The sequence below is a fragment of the Penicillium verhagenii genome (genome assembly GCF_028828195.1).
Source record: "Penicillium verhagenii strain IBT 33310 chromosome Unknown utg000008l_segment0_segment0, whole genome shotgun sequence".
In the NCBI taxonomy this organism is placed as follows: domain Eukaryota; kingdom Fungi; phylum Ascomycota; class Eurotiomycetes; order Eurotiales; family Aspergillaceae; genus Penicillium; species Penicillium verhagenii.
The window spans coordinates 1,777,612-1,790,953 of NW_026643172.1; the positions used below are offsets into that span (position 1 = coordinate 1,777,612).

The following is a 13,342-nucleotide window of genomic DNA, read 5'->3' on the forward strand; positions in this document are numbered from 1 at the left end:
CTCCGATCTATTTGGTTTTTTTCGTTGTCCTCGGCCGGAGTGGGGAGGATTTTGCATGCAGTAGAAGAAAACGGGCTAATCGCCCATGTACAATATCTACAATATGAAAGGCATATCACATGAATATTTTCCAATTTTCTTTCAAATTACTAGTAACTTCTAATTGAACTAAATATGCATCCATGAACAATCCGTCTGAATTGAATCCGTACAATCAGCCACCAATTGCTCATAACCGCTCCGCCTGCACAACAACAGGAATCACTGCTCCTGTCTGCAAAGGAAATTCACGGTGTCCAATGATCTCAAGGATACTAGTAATAGCACCCGAGTGCGCCGTAAGAGAAAGGAAAACATTCTCATCATTCGCAAAAATATCATACAGCAACTCGGTGAATCGCGCATTGCGCTCCTCATTCGTCTCCCGGTGATTGGCATGCCAGAGCAAATCATCCTCAGCAAAGCCCGGCTCGAACTGATATCCCGGGAACTCGGCCTTGATTTCAGATGCTTTGGACCGGCGGTCACAAGTATGCTCGCCTAGTGTTTCACGGAGAAGCTATGCCCCGTATTAGTAGTGGATCATTACTTTGTAGATTTCTCTCGCAACTCGTTATGATATCGGCACCAGAGATGAATCATCATCTGCTTACCTCTTTAATCAAAGGTTGGAATGGCTTCGTGAGCGGCATATCCTGTTCCTTGAATGTGATTTCGGCCGTCTCGCAAGTCCGATGCAACGGACTAACATAGTACGACTGCGGTGGCGGAATGCCATGGGCGAATTGCGTTTTCCATGTTTCTTGGGCAGTTTTGGCTTGACCTCTGCCTAGATCCGTGAGCCTGGCATCAACCCAGTTTCCATACTCATCGCCGTCAAGGAGAGACCAATATGCCTATGATAAGTGGTCAGTCGGTCGTTCTTTGGGAGCATAGCGAGGGCTCTGAAGGGAACTGGTAGTACGTACGTCCCACGCTGCGGTGCCATACCGGGTCTCGGCGACATTATGGACACCCTGGCCGTGTCGTCCGAGGAAAAGCACTTTATATTGTACTGATGCACCTCCCAGGTTGTTCAGTTCATTGATGCTTTGGATGAACTTCTGCCACTGGGTGTGCAGTGGATCCTCTCCGTGCAGAATGAGGCCAAAATTTGACTCTGACTGTTTTCAAAATGAGTGGAGCGCCTTTTATGATGGATATCAATTTATTTTGGGATCTGGAGGTCAGGCTTTCGTCTTACATAGTCAAAGGTAGCTGGATCAGTGTTCAGCTCATCTTGGAGGAAGAATCCCGGGACGGTGGAGAACTTGAATGGGGCTGGGTGTGTCATTGTATTTGATACCAATTGCATGGTATTGTACCAATGAGACTTGAGGTATGTACGTTCTCCAAGGTTGAAGTAGGGGAAATCACTCCTGAAACGTGCTTCTTCCCGCGGTGGGGCTGCATGCGCGGTGAGCCTTGTGCAGTATACTTAGTAGTAATTACTGCCTACTTCAGAGCCGGTCCAGCTATCCGTACACATCGCAGGTGCACTGCTACGTGTTTTACAATCGCAGATAAAATTCTCCAATTTATCAAAATTCATCAAGCTTTTGAAATTTCCATACTTCTAGTAGTATGTTCTATCATAGGTGGTCCATCTAATATTCTACCCAACGACTGCCTTGGCAAAGCCTTAAAGCACAATTCCAACTCCTTGCTAGATTTTCGATCGTCACAAAGATAGACGCAATAAAACTTGCTTCTATCAGTCATAGGCCCAATATAATTGAGCCCAGGGATTGCATTCTTGCATTCCCATGTCAAAGAGCACCTTGGTGTTTATTTGAGATGGTAAAATCGAATGTTGAATCATGAAAACCAGGAGCTCCGCATGTGTGAAAGCCCAATGCTTTTCCTAGCAGACGTCAGACAGCTTCCAACTGTGGATAGGCCCTTCAAGATAACATGATCTGCCCAACTGGTCAGAGATGTTGACTGCCTCAAAGGCAAAGAACTTGAAAGACCAAGCTGAGAATTGACGGAGTGAATAAAGGTCTGGATGATATGGCGGATGCCGGCATTGCTCCCGAAATTCGAAGTTTGACCGTCGTCCTTGATGGATCGTTGCGGCCGTGCGGATTGCAGTTCCACAGGGGGTTGCGATCTTGGAATTGCGAACGGTTGTTGGGCGGCGCCGTAGGGGAGCAGCCCGCTTGAGCTTGCGCTTTGGGGTGCAGAACTCTTGACAAATAAGGAAGCTGTGGTTTGTTCTGTATTTCCGCGACGCGCCACAGAGAAAGACCTGGTTTTGGCGGTACTCGAAAGGATTGCAGTTCTGGAGCGGTGCACACAGAGGCCACAGTTTGTTGAGATTCCAGTAGCAGGTTGGGCTGGCCAAGGTTGGTTGGTAGCATTCTGGCTGCACGAAGCCACATGCCTGACATGCGTGGCTCTCGGCCGCCGAACTTGGGTCCCGGGTTGACCGGGAGTCCCGATTTCGGGCTTGCTTGTCGTAGATATGGTTTGCCTGGCATGCTGGGATGCAGTAAAGCTTCGAAGGAGGTCCTTGGGGACCGCAACAGTCTTTCGGTTTGTTTGCGGCGATGTGCTCGGCATAATCGAGGTTTGAGGTCTCGAGGATGGCAGCACAACAGTCTTCCGATTTGTCTGAGGCGATGTGCTCGGCATAATCGAGGTTTGAGGTCTCGAGGACGGCAGCACAACAGTCTTCCGGTTTGTTTGAGGCGATGTGCTCGCCATAATCGAGGTTTGAGGTCTCGAGGAAGGCAGCACAACAGTCTTCCGGTTTGTTTGAGGCGACGTGCTCGCCATAATCGAGGTTTGAGATCTCGAGGACGGCGACAACACTGTATCGCCAGGGAAACTGTTTGAGCTTCTCGGTTTTTGACTGGTATCCAGGACCGGTGACAGCACAAAGCTTGTACTGTACAAGAGATCGTGGCCCGATTTCTTGCTCTTGAACTTGGTGGTTGACGTGGTAAATGGTTGTACCCCGGTCGGGCTGATTGACGGCTCGTTCACAGGAGATTTTACCATGGCCTTCTTGGTCATATCGATCGGTGGACGTACGACCTGCGCAACCCGTGAGAGGTCGTGATCAGAAGCATTGAATGAATGCTGTGACTGTACAGTTCGAGTTGGCGATAATTGTAGCGTCGGTCGTTCTTTGAAGGCGACGTCCATTGGGACTTCACAGGCGCCCGCACGGGCAGCAGCCTTCTCAAGGCAGTTACACTGGATTAGGATCAGTTATCAGGTTCGAGAAGAAGATCAGTAGGTCGCACAAAACTTACTCTCTTGTGCTGTTTCTTGTGCTTCTCACAGGCACCGTATTTTCGCGCTTTGATGTAGTTCTCCTTCTGCGCCTGGGAGCGAGGCTTCTGCTTCTTCGGAAGGTTGGCAGTGGCATTCATGTTCAAATCAAGAACCATCTCCATGCCGCCATTTCCGGATGGGGGAGGAGCAGAAGTCTGTTCCGGGCTGGAACCATTGGATTGAGGGGAGATGCTCTCGCGCATGTAGTCCGACCAGCAAGGCGATGAGAAGCTGGTGTTAGAATCGGATGACATTTCGAGATCCAAGGCCGTCGCATCACATAGGCGCTGCAAATGCAGAGCAATGGCTGCTTCTCGACGCTTCTCCTTGAGAGAAGCGACACGGGGGTCGACAGCGGCCTGCGCCTCAACCATTTGCCGGAAGTCGTAGGTGGTGTCGTAAGATTGGCATCCAGTGAACATGGCATCATCGCAGGATGGAACAAAGTCCGGCATCAGGCCCATATCGGGGGCCTGGTCGGCAAAGAAAGGGTCATGTGAGATGTCGTAGGTGGCCATGTCGGGGAAGCAAGACTGGGTGAGGTCTGGCAGGTTGTTGGCGAACATTTCACCCTCGTAAGGGAGTGACATCTCCGGCGAGATGGAGTTAGCGGAATAATCATCGCTGTAACTCGGGGAGAGGTCAAGGAACTGATCAAAGTCAAGCCACTCTTGCTCGGTGGAGGCATTCACGAATTGATTCTCAACGGACGCCATGGCTTCGAGTCTGACAGGGTACCTTGGAGTACTTTTGGGGGCTAGATAAGGATAAGGATAAAAGAGGGTATATGATTATAATTTATGGGGTATAATCAGGGCCACAAGGGGCCTGTGAAGATTGATTTCACGGGGAAGCGTAGGCTCAAAATGAAGACCGTCAAAGGGACTCGAGGAAGAAAAAGAGAGGGAACCTGAGGCAGATTGCAATTGTATATAGGTGAGCGCTTGTCTAATCCCCTTTGGGGACCCCGACATGCGCTAAACCAGATTAGGAGCCCGACACTGCCCGCTGCCTGAGTCACAAAATGGGGCTTAGATCAGAAAAAGCGGGGGCCTGAAGCTCTGGACTAAGAAAACATGCAAACATGCAAATGACATACTCTACTACGATAGTATGGAAAGTGGGAAGTGGAAAGTGAATGATTCGAATCTGCCTTTCTGACCGCCCTGACCCCATCATTAGTGAGAAATTGAGAATGAGACACCAGTGTACATCACTGTTTAACCCCCACCTGTGACGAACCCTGGAGCATGAAGCCTCGGCGAGTCCCAATTTACATTGAGTCATAAGAAAAAAAAAAATTTAAAAATTATTAAAAAAAATTGCATTTATTGATTTAACCTAATAAATCATGATGTCAACCCTTAAAAGCTTTATTTTTTTCTACAGCTCATGTCCCCCCTTTACTGCTTGTGTATGCGATTGCGACTAACCTCATCATGTACCATATTATCTTGAATTATACCGACTTTTCTGCTTACGTTAAAAGTAAATAAATGCCTTCCATGCTGGTAAGAAACTCAGATAAGTTACTAAGTTACAAACGCAGAATCTACATATAAAATCGAAAATGTAGAGATCTAAGGATCTTTAAATTTAAAATATGTGCAGTTCAATTTCCCATATCACCACCAACTGGTGGATTTAAACCCCCACCAAGATCTGAGCGGAACTTTTTCCAGCTTCAGCTCCGAACATCATAGATTAAAGCAACTTGAACATCCCACCACCACCACCACCAACACTTTCCTCTTCTCAATTCCTACCATAAAAATGGCCGACGAATACAAACCCCCACCGCTCCCTTCTCCATTCACAAATACTAAGCCATCACCTATCCTTCTCGCTCAGGGCGCTGAAGCTCACGTCTACAAAACCGTTTCTCTCGACCCCTCCATCCCAGCCGCTTTGAAAATTCGACCCTCCAAACCATACAGACACCCAATCCTTGACCGTAAATTGACGCGTCAACGAATTATCCAAGAAGCCCGATGTCTCGCCAAACTCGTCCGCGAAGGTGTCAAGGTCCCCGCAGTCCTGGCATTGGACTGGGAGGGACAAGGCGGTGATGAGGCAGGTTGGGGTGGAGCTTGGCTGATGATGGAATGGATCGACGGCCCAGTAGTGCGTGTTGTACTTGAGAAGTGGGAGGCCTGGATGAAGGTGAATCGCGCGTCGTTGGACGCGACACGCATTGCCCAGGAGGAGGCGCGAGTGCGGGGCTTGATCCGGCGCATGGGATCTGCCATTGCTGCGTTGCACAAGGCCGGTGTGGTCCACGGAGACTTGACTACAAGTAACCTTATGCTGCGGACTGCGGAAAAGGAAGGCGAAACGCTTTCTATGGACGGTGAGGTCGTCTTGATTGACTTTGGACTTGCATCGCAGAGTACCCAGGACGAGGATCGGGCGGTAGATTTGTACGTCTTGGAACGCGCTATTGGAAGCACACATCCGCTATCCGAGCCCTTCTTTGGCGAATTACTTGTTGGATATAAAGAAGGGAATAAGGGTGCTACTTCTACACTTCGGAGACTTGAGGATGTGCGGTTGCGAGGCCGCAAGCGCAGCATGCTTGGATAAAGAATGTCTCTTTTCAATTTTGACCGGACAATGGTCTCGACTATTCCGATATGAATATGCATGCGACAATGCGACAACCCTCTTTAATCTTTCATCCCAAAAAGAAGAAAGAAAAGATAAAGATAAAGATAAAAAGAAACGCCACGCTGAATCATGGAAATGAATATTGAACGACCTCAAAAAAGTTACAGGCCTGACTTTCATGGCCGCAACTCGACGCATGTACCAACATCTGCCAAAGCGAAATACCCCTTGTTCTCAACCACTCCGCGATCCTTCACCACTGCCGTATACTTCACCACCCACTGTGGCTCAACATCTCCCTGGATACCGTCGTTCGCATCGGGGGCAGACGCCAGGATGCCCGCGCCCTTGTCCGTTGGGCCCAGAAGCTCTCGCGTCATACCCACCGGGAGAATATCATTGCAGTCATTATGGGTGAGGAGCTGAATCTGCTCTTGCTTGGCATACAGAATCAAGGATTTGGGAACCACACAACAATCCTTGAGATTGATCTGGTCGACAGAAGGCTTCACCTTGGTATGCGATAAGAAACGTGCCAATCGTTCGCTGCCAAATTCCGCCACACCCAGCTGGGAAATCATGCCCTGCTCATGCAGCTCTTCGAGAGTCCGCCAAGTTTGCACCATACTATCGAAATCATCAGGTTCGCCGGTGACCCCAGCATCCTCCTCGTCGTCGCTGTCATCGTCCGCGTCGAAGAGGATACCCGGGAAGGACACAATCAGCAGATCGATAGACTCCACGTGTAGCTCTTTCAATACCAAATCAATCGCCTCCTTTGTGTGTGCACATCGCCGAGAAGCCGGGACGCCTGGTAGATAGAACAGTTTCACTGTGATATCGTATTGAGATCGCTCCTCGGCCAATCCAGGCTGTGAGAAGTCGATTGCAGGGATATAGAGTGATCCGTTCTGTTCTCCTGTCCAATATCCGTAGTCCTTTGTAGAATGCGATCCGTTTGTATGGCCGTTAGAGACTCCGTTCCCGTTGGTCTGGGCAGACCCGTTGGTGAGTGGTGCAATGTGCTGCGATGCAAGGAAATTCGAGCGCAAGGAGTTGATCAGTTCCACGTTGGACTTTTGTGTCAGTGGCAGACGAATGACAGACGGCCGGCCGCCTTGCATCAGGTTCCTGGAATCAAAAAAGTCAGACACTTTGCCTGTTTGGGGGGTGTCTCGTGGTCCCGAAATTCCGCAAGACAATGCGCCGGGAAACGACTTACGAGGTGGAGAGGATCAACTTCATGATGGCGCTGATCAGTGGAGAAGAGAATAAATGAAGAAAAGATATATTAGGAGAGGCTCATGCAGCCGTGTGTGTGCGGACTAAAAGAATGTCTTGGTTGATTCAAACAAAGAATTGCGAGAAAAAAACCCCGCGATTATCATTTTCTTGACCCCTCCGAGTCTCCGAGTCCCTGACAAATCCAGTTCCCGCATTTACAAATTTAGACAAATTCCATACGAATCTAATCTTCCATTCTCCACTATATGTCATATCATAATCACTCGCTAATCTTCATCCACGGTCGGATCCCAGTCAGTAGGCGAATATTCACCCGTATCAAGTAGCGCCATATCCTCCTTTGAAAGTTCAAAGTCGAACACTTCGGTATTCTCACGGATCCGCTGCGGCGTCTTGGATTTGGGCAAAGGCACAAATCCCTAATATAGAGTCAGCTTAACACATGTGTTTCCATGGAACAAGAAGAAATTCAAAAGTGATCTTCAGACTCACCATCTGCAAACTCCACCGAATCATAACCTGAGCCGGCGACTTGCCATACTTCTTTCCAATGGTCGCCAGCACAGGCTCCTGTAGTCTCTCTCCATGCGCGAGAGGCGAATATGCTTCAACTACGATCCCACGGCTCTGGCACCACTCTGCGATATCAGAGTGATCTAGCCATGGGTGCAGCTCCCACTGGCCGACGCTGATCTCGCCGCCCCCGCCATTCTGGATGTACTCTTCCAATTCTTCGAGGTGGTGGATACCGTAGTTGGATACGCCGATCGATCGTGTCTTGCCTGCTTTCTGGGCTTCGACTAGGGCGCGCCAGGAGCCCAGTCGGGCTTCTTTGCCGCCATATGGTGCGTGGAGTAAGACCCTACCGGTTTCGTCCGTTATTAGCTTGGCTTTTTGTAAATGAAAGGAGTGTGTGCAGGCTCACAAATCAAAGTAATTGGTGGCTGCTTCTTGTAGACTCTTGTCAATGGCTCGCTCTGTTGTTTTGTAGCCCATTGAGCCTGGAGGAATCTTCGTGGTCAAAAAGATCTCGGATCGGTCAAGGCCGGAGTTCTGAATGGCACGGCCACAGCCCTTTTCATTTCCATACATGATGGCTGAGTCGACCTAGTTCGTAGATTAAAAAAAGATTGGTACTGGGTAGTCATTTGGGCGCTGCGTTTGTATACATACATGGCGGAATCCGACTTTGAGTGCTTCTTGGGCTGCCTTTTCAGTTGTAGCTGGGGCACTACATCTGTTAGCTGAAGATGGGCTTTCTTCGATTGATTGATACGCACATCATATAAACCTAAGAGAGATCAAAGTCTCGGTCAGCTTGTTTCCCTGCAGATGCAGTTTCATTAGGTGCGATGTATTTACTCACTCCGAACCCAATGACCGGGATCTCATGACCCGATAGCAGTCTATACTTGGATTGCAACGTCTGTTTGAGCGCCATACTTCAATATGTTTGGGTAATTCAAGTTATGTACAAGATGGTGTACTTGAGAGGTTAGGAAGCATGGGGTAAGCATCGAATTGGTCTTCGAAGCGATGAGATCATAGCACCCAAGTGGGGGTCAACCGTAGTATTTACCCCATCCATCGCTTTGAATTTGACAACATATTACACTGAGACCTTCCATGGTTTTGCATAACTTGAGCTCCACATGCATGAAACTTCCGGAAATAGGCTGAATACGATACGTACTAGTAAATAGGTAAAATTAACAGCAAGCCTGATATTATATCAGTAACAGAAGGATGTATTAGATTTCATGCCGTTCTATGACCCTAGTATCTTCAACCTTTCTATGTATACAGGGCACGTTTTTATTCATGCCTGAGCTCAACTGCTCATTTAAGCTGTTCTCTGCTGCTCTTTCAGAGCCACAGCCTCAGCCTCCTCCTTCGCCTTACGCTCCTCTTCGCGCTTCAGCTGATCAGGACGACGAACGGCGATATCCTTAGGGCGGAAATCACTGAAGAAGTGCTTGAGCACATTCTCGATGACGTAGCAACCAACATAGTCGAATGCCATCAGCACGGTCAAGGTAATCTTGAACTCGTTGCTGAAGGGCACCAGGCGCAGCTTCTCGTTGATCTCGGGAACAAACTCGGTGGCACAGGAGAAAGCGACAGCAGAGGCTGCAATGAGACCCCAGTACATGGCCTTGTTCTCACGGATGGATTCACGGAACGGACGACCTTGGTAGTTGATCGAGAAGGTGGAGATTTGCTGGATCAGCTGGAGCAGGTAAATGGCACTGTTCAGAAGAGACGGCTCAAACTCGCCCTCCAGGTCAATGTCGTTAGATCTCCTATAAAATCCATCAGTGTCATGCTCTTGGTTTTTTTTTTTTTGTTATCCGTGTGCCCTTTGAAAACTTACGGCTCGACTTTGTAAACGTAGTTGGAGAGGTAGATCAAAGTCGCAATGTGAATAGCGAATTGACCAAGAACGGATCCAATAATGTACACGTTAAAGATGTTGGGCTGCGGACGCTCCTTGGAAAGACCCTCGACAGACTAGAGCCTATTAGTATTCACGAAACACATCACATAAAATGGTAGTGCGACATACCTTGGCGCGGGAGATGGACAAGAAGCAGACACTCATCAGCATACCACTGATGGTGACCTGGCCGTCACCAAACTTGATGCCTTCCAAGTAAATAACACTCAGACTGTAGGCACTGATCAGGCAGTTCAAAGCAAGAATTTTGTACATTTGGATTGTTGCAACAAGAGTGCAACGACCTTGGCGGAGAATGTTCGGGATCGCAATTACATTAGCCAGCTTACTGGTAAACGGCGCAGCAACAGAAGCATCACCCAACTTGATGGTGGGCGGCTCGCTATCATCCAACTCCTGTTCCAACATAGAAGAGGTGAGCTTGTCAGCGAGACCAGCTGCGGCAGCTTGGGCTTGCGTCTGTCGCTGCTGCTGGGGGGTCATGCTCTGCTGAAGAGCTTGGGCACCGGGAGAAGTAATGGTGGGTACGGGGTCGCCAGGCTTGGCAAGTGCACCCTTCTTTGACATCTCTCTCTCCATAGCCTTCTCGTAGTGTGGGTTACCAGGGCCAGGAGGGTAGAGGTGGGCAATGTTCACAGGGACCGGTGGAGCAGGCTGGTTAAATCTCTGCATCATGCTAACCTGTTTCTCGTATAGCTCCTTCATCTTGGTGGTGCGGTAGTGCTCAGCAATCCGGGTGAGATCATCTGGCGAACCATTCAAAAGGGCAACACCAACGTGAGCTTGCTTCAGAGCACCGACGTCATTAGTACCGTCACCACACATCAGAGTGGTGTAGCCAGCATCCTTCAGACCAAGCAGAATGTCCTCCTTTTGCTTAGGAGACACACGAGCGTAAACCCAGGTGTGGCGCAAAAGATCCGGAAGGGCCTTTTGGTCCTTGAACTTCGCGAGGGCGTAACCAGTGATACAGATGTCCTTGTTCTTCAGAATCTCCGGGTCCAGAGGCTTAGTGGGGTCAACTTCAGTGTTCAGCTTGTCGTCAATGGTACGCCAAACAAGTCGAGTTCCCGAGTTATCATGTTCAGGGGCGTCAAGAATGACAACCTCTCGGTCAACAATCTCAACCTTGCGCGCGACATGGCAGGCAGTCAACGGGTTGTCTCCAGTGATCATAACAACACGGTGGCTGCTCTCGTTCAACATGCGGACGGACTTGATAGCATCATCCTTGAGAGGGCACTGCAAAACAAGGAAACCAGCGAAGATCAGCTCGGACTCGATCTCCTCCCTAACGTAGTTGTTCACACGGCTCTGGGAAAGCTCAGACTCCGAAGAGAGATATTTGTAGGCAAGGGCAAGAACACGAGCACCATTACGAGTGAAGTACTTGTAAGTCTCCTCGTAGTTTGGAGGGGTATTAACCAGCATAGAATTGATAGTCTCGGGAGCACCCTTGACGCCGACGAAAGTAGCTCTGCTCTTCTTGGACGTCTTCGGGTCATTGGTAGTGACAGTGGCGATGGTACTCTGGCGCTTCAGGGCAGAGGAGAATTGGAATCTTCTCTTAATCTGGACGGACTCGACAGGGCGGGATGCAATCTTGGGTGCAGTTCCCTTGGACATCAGAGTATCATTCTTTCCCAGACCCCAGCCAAGCCACTGCAGAGTAGCCTTCTCCATGGGGTCACCAACAACCTCGCCTTCATCTAATTTCACCAAGGCGTGGGCACTGGCAAGAACAAGAGTAGTAGCGGGGCTAACATTTTCAGCCGTGGCCAAATCCGCGTGAGCACCATCCGCTTGAACCTTGGCACCAGACTGGCCAAGAGTGAGACCAGCAATACCGTCAACAACAAGATCTTCACCAGTCAAAGTACCAGTCTTGTCGAAACAAGCAATATCAACACGGCCTGCGAACGGGATACGGAAAGGCTCCGTGCAGAAAATAGCATACTTGCTCAAAGCAGCCAAACTGGTGTTGACGGCCAAGCTCAGTTCCATAGGCAACTCTGGGGGAACAACGCTGGTGACGATAAGGACACAATCCAGAAGGAGCTTGGATCGCTTGCGGTCCTTGATGACACCCTCCTGCCACACGTACCAAGAGGCGGCAATTGCGAAAATCAAGAGGAAGAGAATGAACAACAAAGCCTCGGCGTTGTTGGCGGAAACACGTTCGGTGGAGTAGATCATGGTGCGCACAAGGCTGCCCTGACTGGTCTCAAATCCAGTCTTGACAACCACACCGAGAGCGCCATTATCGGGGGGCATGCTGATACCGTTGACAAGATTCTTTGTAACCTCCTCACCATTTACATTCGGGTGAGTGACTTGAAGAACCTTGGTTCCACCGTGCACAAACGAGTTCTTATCCAAGCCCTCCGGTTCAATGCGGTCATTGCCAGGGCGAAGCTGAACGGAATCCTTGAGCAGAGGGGTACTCTCACCGGAAAGCATTGCCTCGTTCACAATCACACTGCCCTCGATAAGGAGAATATCGCAAGCGACACCGCCGTCTTCCTTGGTTCGGTTGACGGACATCAGATCACCGGGAAGAAGCTTGTCGCTAGTGGTTTCTTGCCATTTGTTTTCGCGGAAAACCCAAACATCGTAAGGCTTGATGCTCATTCCACGGAACTCATTGAGAGTTCTCTGGCGCTGCCAGACGACAGTGCTCTCAAACATCACAAGCATGAAGAGAGTGAACAGAGAGTAGTACCAGTATTCGTCCAGCATCCACAGACCAACACAGAAGACCTGAAAGACAAAGAATGGCGCGACGGCATGCTCTTGGAAAAGCTCGACGAATCCAGGGACGGGAATATCGAAGGTGTTATCGCCATAGTGCTCCTGGATGTTCTCAACTTCAGCCTTGGTGGTTAGACCCTTGCTTTGCTGGAAGTACTTGAGGGCAGGCTTTGGTTCCGCATCGAGGGCGTAGGAGAGGGGCGCAAAGGTCTGGCGTTCCGGGTAGTAGAGGAAACGGCGCTTCTGGAACAAGAACGAGAGGGTCTTCTTGCCACCGGAGGTGTCGTGGATCAGGGGACAGATTTCAGCAATTCCGGCATTGGTGATCGGGATAACCTTAATCAGACGAGCAGTATCAATGGAGCTGGCTCCGATGGTGGTGAAAAGAGTTTTGATGTTGATGTTCCACTTGGTCATCAGCCACAAGAGGGACTGGATGGTGATGATGGACCCCGCCCAAACGAAGGTCCACTCCTGGCCCTGGATGTAGGTATCATAGCGCTCAGGGGACAAGTAGAAGGCGAAAAAGACGGGCCAAATAATCAGGAAAGGTAGGACATAGGGATGGAATTGTATAGCAAGAGGATTGTGCAGGGACGCGTGGTGAATCTGGGGGTCATCTGCGAGTTTTGCCCTGATACGGGTTAGATTGAACAATTTAAAGATGCATAGGGGGACAAGGGTCTCCATGAACTCACATGATGGCAATCGAGGTGACCACGAAGATGGTCGGATGGAAGACAAATTAAAAAAGCATAAAGAAGAAACACCGACTAAACACAGCGGGAGAGCTCAAGAAGAAGCCACCTTGGAGATAAGTAAATTTGGTTTCCAAGAGTTCCAGAGGGTTCGCCCCCCGGACACGCTAGACTGTTGATTATGTCAGAGAAAAATAGTGATTAGCTCATGTAACCAAAGATGTCTCTTCCTTTCACAAGTCCAGCCGGGCTAGCTCAA

General features: G+C 49.5%; 6 protein-coding genes across 6 annotated transcripts; 1 reads left to right on the top strand and 5 right to left on the bottom strand.

The window, feature by feature from the left end:
- Positions 1-229: 229 nt before the first annotated feature.
- Positions 230-1,333, bottom strand: N7466_008647 (phosphoglycerate mutase family protein; the record flags this gene model as incomplete). Its single annotated transcript, XM_057168036.1, has 4 exons — positions 230-559; positions 654-896; positions 969-1,163; positions 1,244-1,333. 4 exons carry the CDS (start codon positions 1,331-1,333, stop codon positions 230-232), a joined length of 858 nt encoding a protein of 285 aa, XP_057018667.1.
- A 570-nt stretch (positions 1,334-1,903) lies between these two features.
- Positions 1,904-4,040, bottom strand: N7466_008648 (uncharacterized protein; the record flags this gene model as incomplete). The annotated part of the gene is made up of 3 exons (XM_057168037.1): positions 1,904-2,932; positions 3,001-3,243; positions 3,303-4,040. 3 exons carry the CDS (start codon positions 4,038-4,040, stop codon positions 1,904-1,906), a joined length of 2,010 nt encoding a protein of 669 aa, XP_057018668.1.
- Positions 4,041-5,097: 1,057 nt separating this feature from the next.
- Positions 5,098-5,907, top strand: bud32 (serine/threonine protein kinase BUD32; the record flags this gene model as incomplete). Its single annotated transcript, XM_057168038.1, has 1 exon — positions 5,098-5,907. One exon carries the CDS (start codon positions 5,098-5,100, stop codon positions 5,905-5,907), a length of 810 nt encoding a protein of 269 aa, XP_057018669.1.
- Positions 5,908-6,107: 200 nt separating this feature from the next.
- N7466_008650 (putative gamma-cysteine synthetase regulatory subunit) lies at positions 6,108-7,176 on the bottom strand (the record flags this gene model as incomplete). Its single annotated transcript, XM_057168039.1, has 2 exons — positions 6,108-7,062; positions 7,154-7,176. 2 exons carry the CDS (start codon positions 7,174-7,176, stop codon positions 6,108-6,110), a joined length of 978 nt encoding a protein of 325 aa, XP_057018670.1.
- Positions 7,177-7,442: 266 nt separating this feature from the next.
- On the bottom strand, positions 7,443-8,617 carry N7466_008651 (aldo/keto reductase; the record flags this gene model as incomplete). Its single annotated transcript, XM_057168040.1, has 6 exons — positions 7,443-7,595; positions 7,669-8,038; positions 8,102-8,283; positions 8,350-8,407; positions 8,457-8,467; positions 8,543-8,617. 6 exons carry the CDS (start codon positions 8,615-8,617, stop codon positions 7,443-7,445), a joined length of 849 nt encoding a protein of 282 aa, XP_057018671.1.
- Positions 8,618-9,019: 402 nt separating this feature from the next.
- On the bottom strand, positions 9,020-13,075 carry N7466_008652 (ion-transporting P-type ATPase SPF1; the record flags this gene model as incomplete). Its single annotated transcript, XM_057168041.1, has 3 exons — positions 9,020-9,479; positions 9,551-9,687; positions 9,743-13,075. The coding sequence occupies 3 exons, from the start codon at positions 13,073-13,075 to the stop codon at positions 9,020-9,022; spliced, it is 3,930 nt and encodes a 1,309-aa protein (XP_057018672.1).
- Positions 13,076-13,342: the final 267 nt, after the last annotated feature.